The sequence below is a fragment of the Aegilops tauschii genome, chromosome 4 (assembly GCF_002575655.3).
Source record: "Aegilops tauschii subsp. strangulata cultivar AL8/78 chromosome 4, Aet v6.0, whole genome shotgun sequence".
NCBI lineage: Eukaryota > Viridiplantae > Streptophyta > Magnoliopsida > Poales > Poaceae > Aegilops > Aegilops tauschii.
The window spans coordinates 70,282,197-70,285,673 of NC_053038.3; the positions used below are offsets into that span (position 1 = coordinate 70,282,197).

The following is a 3,477-nucleotide window of genomic DNA, read 5'->3' on the forward strand; positions in this document are numbered from 1 at the left end:
CTGGTGACACAGCCGAGTGCAAGGTAGCCAGGAGGGCAGGATCCCACGGCGGCGGAACCTGGGGCGGGTAGAACCCACCATAAGAGGGCGTCGGGGCGGCGCCATATCCACCGGCTACCGGCAGTGCAGGAAGGGCCGAGTAGGGGGCGGCGCCGGGCGTGGCAAGGTACGCCCGGTGGCTCGCCGGACGAGGCCCGAGGATGCCCGGTGCAGGAGGCCGTGGGACCAACATCGAGTACGCGTGGACGACACCAGTCCACGGGTTGGTGTCGTATGTCCATGGCGGCATGGGCTACTGCTGTCGAGGGCCCCCCGTGCGCCTGCCCTCCCCCCCCCCCCCCCGTGCGCCTGCTACTGCTGCTTGGGGCGCCCGCCCCCACGGCGGTTGCCGCGCCGGCCACCGCCTTGCGGCTGCTGCCGCGCCGGCCACCGCCTTGCGGCTGCTGCTGGGGTGCAGCGGAAGGTGCGGGTGCCGCGGGTGGGAGGGGTAATACCCCGAGAGTGCGAGAGGCGGCAGTTGCTACAGCGCGGGTGGGGCGGGCGGCGGCGGGGCGCCACGAGAGGTGTTGGCGGCGAGGGCGGTGTGCTGCACACGCTTCTTCACCTACTTCATCCGGCGCTCCTCCAACCGCAAGTACGCCACAAACTTGGGGAAGGAGGGCTTCGGCATCAAGGTGAGGTTGGCGGCGGCGTTGCCAAAGTCCTCGTTGAGGCCGGCGGTGAGCATGTTGAGGAGGAGATCATCATCAATCTTGGCGCCGATGTCACGGAGCTCGTCAGACAACGTCTTGAGGCGGCAGTAGTCATCGATGGATTGATCATCCAGACGACAGTAAAAAAATTCCTGCTGCAGAAAAACGCGACGCCGAAGCTTGTTGTCGGGGAAGAAGCCATTGAGTTTGACCCACACGGCGCGTGCATCATCACCATCGCTTACGACCGTGTGAAACATGTCCTTCGAGATGGTGGTGAAGAACCACCGGATGAGCGTAGCGTCGATCGCGGTCCACTTGGAATCGTCCACCATGGCGTGAGAATCTACGGAGCCGTCGACGTGATCCACGAGATTGTTCTCGTGGAAGAGGAGCGAGAAGTAGGTCTTCCACGCGCAGTATGTGGAGTTGGTTGCATTGAGGATCACGGGAACGCGGTCATGGATGTTGATGTCGCGGATGTCGGCGGGGTCCGGACCGGCGAAGGGGTTGGTGGCACCGGAGATGGATGAGTGGACGGACATGGTGAGGGAGAGGTGGCGGCGCGCGGTGGCAGGGAGGAAAGAGGCGGCGGCTAGGGTTGTAGATGGGAGGGAGGAGTGGCGGCGCAGCGGGGGAAGAGGGGTGGCGCGGGGACTGTGGTGGGTGGAGCGGCTGCGAGAGGGAGAAGCAGCGGCGTGGGAGGGTGGCGGCGGCGGCGGGAGGTGGCGGCGGCGGCGGTCCGGGGCGGCAGCTGCTAGGGTTGCGGAAGGTGTTTAGGCAGGAATCGATACGGTATCTGATACTATACCATGTAAGTTAGGGAGAAAGGGATTGTGTGCATCGATAATTCTCATTAATCGCGCACTAGACACATATATAGATACAAGGGGTGCGCCTGGTGTCTTGTCTCCCAAAATACAACAAGTTGCAGAGGGGAGAGAGACGCGACAGGTGCAATGTACAATACCAGACCTATATACGTATATGCATGTTCAACAGTTATACTGTACAAGCCTTCTCCGCCTCGTCGAAAAAGATAATGAACAAATCCTAAGGCGAAATGAGGAGAAACTCATGGCCACTTTTTCACCGAGGTTTCTGTCTCCATTATATATAGTTAAATAACGAGAAAAATTAGATTCAATTATTAACTGGTCCTATCAAAAATAGGATGTACTACGGATTAGAGACATCGCATATGATTTCATAAAATTTGTACAAATTAAATTGAGTGGCTTTCCAAAAAGATGTTGTTCAACATGTTCTTCAATACTGTAGGACTGTCCAACACAAGGCGCCACTAGTGATTCTATGATCTGATATGGTTGGGTGATAATGTGTATGAACATGTGCTTATGCTGTACTCGTTGTTACTAATTTTCTTATTAAAATAAATATTGTGTCAATTTTTTTGCCTGGTACAACACATTATAACAGTAAGTGCAAGACAACATGGTATAACAACCGTAAATTGAGTCTAAGTAGTTAATCATTATATGTTGAATTGTGAACCAACATGTACTTGGATGGTTGTACCCCCTGTAGTGAGCTCGTCGATCATAAAATCTGCCAGCTCAGTTTCTCGAAGATGCTCGTAGGGATAGATTGTGCATGCATCTATTGATAGGGGTGAGTGTATGTGCATGTATGTGTACCGTCTTATAAAAATATATTATATGTTATATTCGATTAGTATCTGTGTATATATTGAGTAAGGCATGTAGTTTTTAGGATGACATAGGGCCTCGTGGTGAAGAATGTACAAAGCTGAAATCAATTATTGTTGTTTGGTTTTCAGCCCGGCTTCCCTCATAAACAGGGTCAAATCGTTAAGGTTTTCGATCCGGTTTTTCTTATAAACTGGGACACATTGACCACTTTTGAGTAATATATTCAGGTGAGGAGACTCCCCCCTCCTCCCATAGGTAATTCTTAAAAAAAATTGTTGTTTGACTACTTTATGTCTCTTAAACTAAACCTACACTAGGAGCACTTGTTAATTAGTTTGCCGTAGGAACTTGTTAGCGTAGCATTTTTAGCATGTTAAGCACTTGTTAATTAGTGCCAGCAAACTCGCTCCTCCTTAATTAGTTTGCCGTAGCATTTTTAGCATTTGTACAAGATGGAGCGCTAGGAAGGGCCTTTTGTGAGTCTCTAGGTAAATTGCACTGTTTTGTCTCAAGAATGTACTAAATGACTTGAGAGTATAACCTAATATAAAAGCAATTGTACGAGTTGTGTCCAAACGCACATTTGATGTGTAAGGTGCAACTTAAGATGTAATGATATCTTTTTTGAAAAAAAAAACGTTCATACTAGTAGTATAAACATCACTAAATTGTTTGCATAAAAATCCCTGGGACCGACCATCTTCATCCTCTCGAATGAGGGGATGGTGCGCGGCCGCATGCTTCTCCAAAGGTGAAGCCAACATGTCGATGTTTATTTGCAGATGAGAAGTCATTAATACCATAGCCTGCCGGGCCAGCACCCTGAAGAAGAAGTCGTCACTATGGAAAGAGCCACAAATTCAAGTGCCAAACCTCCATTATTTTGCATGGACCTCACGATGGCACCGGAGGCCACATTGACATGTTGAGGCCGGAGGACCAAGCTAGGAAGGGCCATCATCGCCGCGTCGGCAAAACCCGCAGATAACCAGCAGAAAAATACGTGACCAAGCCACAGACGACAAAGATGGGGTGCCTCGAGGAGACCTGATTCGCCAAACGATGGTGCCGCCAACATCAAAGATGCGTTGTCATGGATACTTTATTGCATG

At 51.2% G+C, this 3,477-nt stretch overlaps 1 protein-coding gene across 1 annotated transcript; it reads right to left on the bottom strand.

Moving 5' to 3' along the window:
- Nucleotides 1–604: 604 nt before the first annotated feature.
- On the bottom strand, nt 605–1,237 carry LOC109733421 (uncharacterized). Its single transcript, XM_020292636.1, has one exon. The coding sequence runs from the start codon at nt 1,235–1,237 to the stop codon at nt 605–607; it is 633 nt and encodes a 210-aa protein (XP_020148225.1).
- Nucleotides 1,238–3,477: the final 2,240 nt, after the last annotated feature.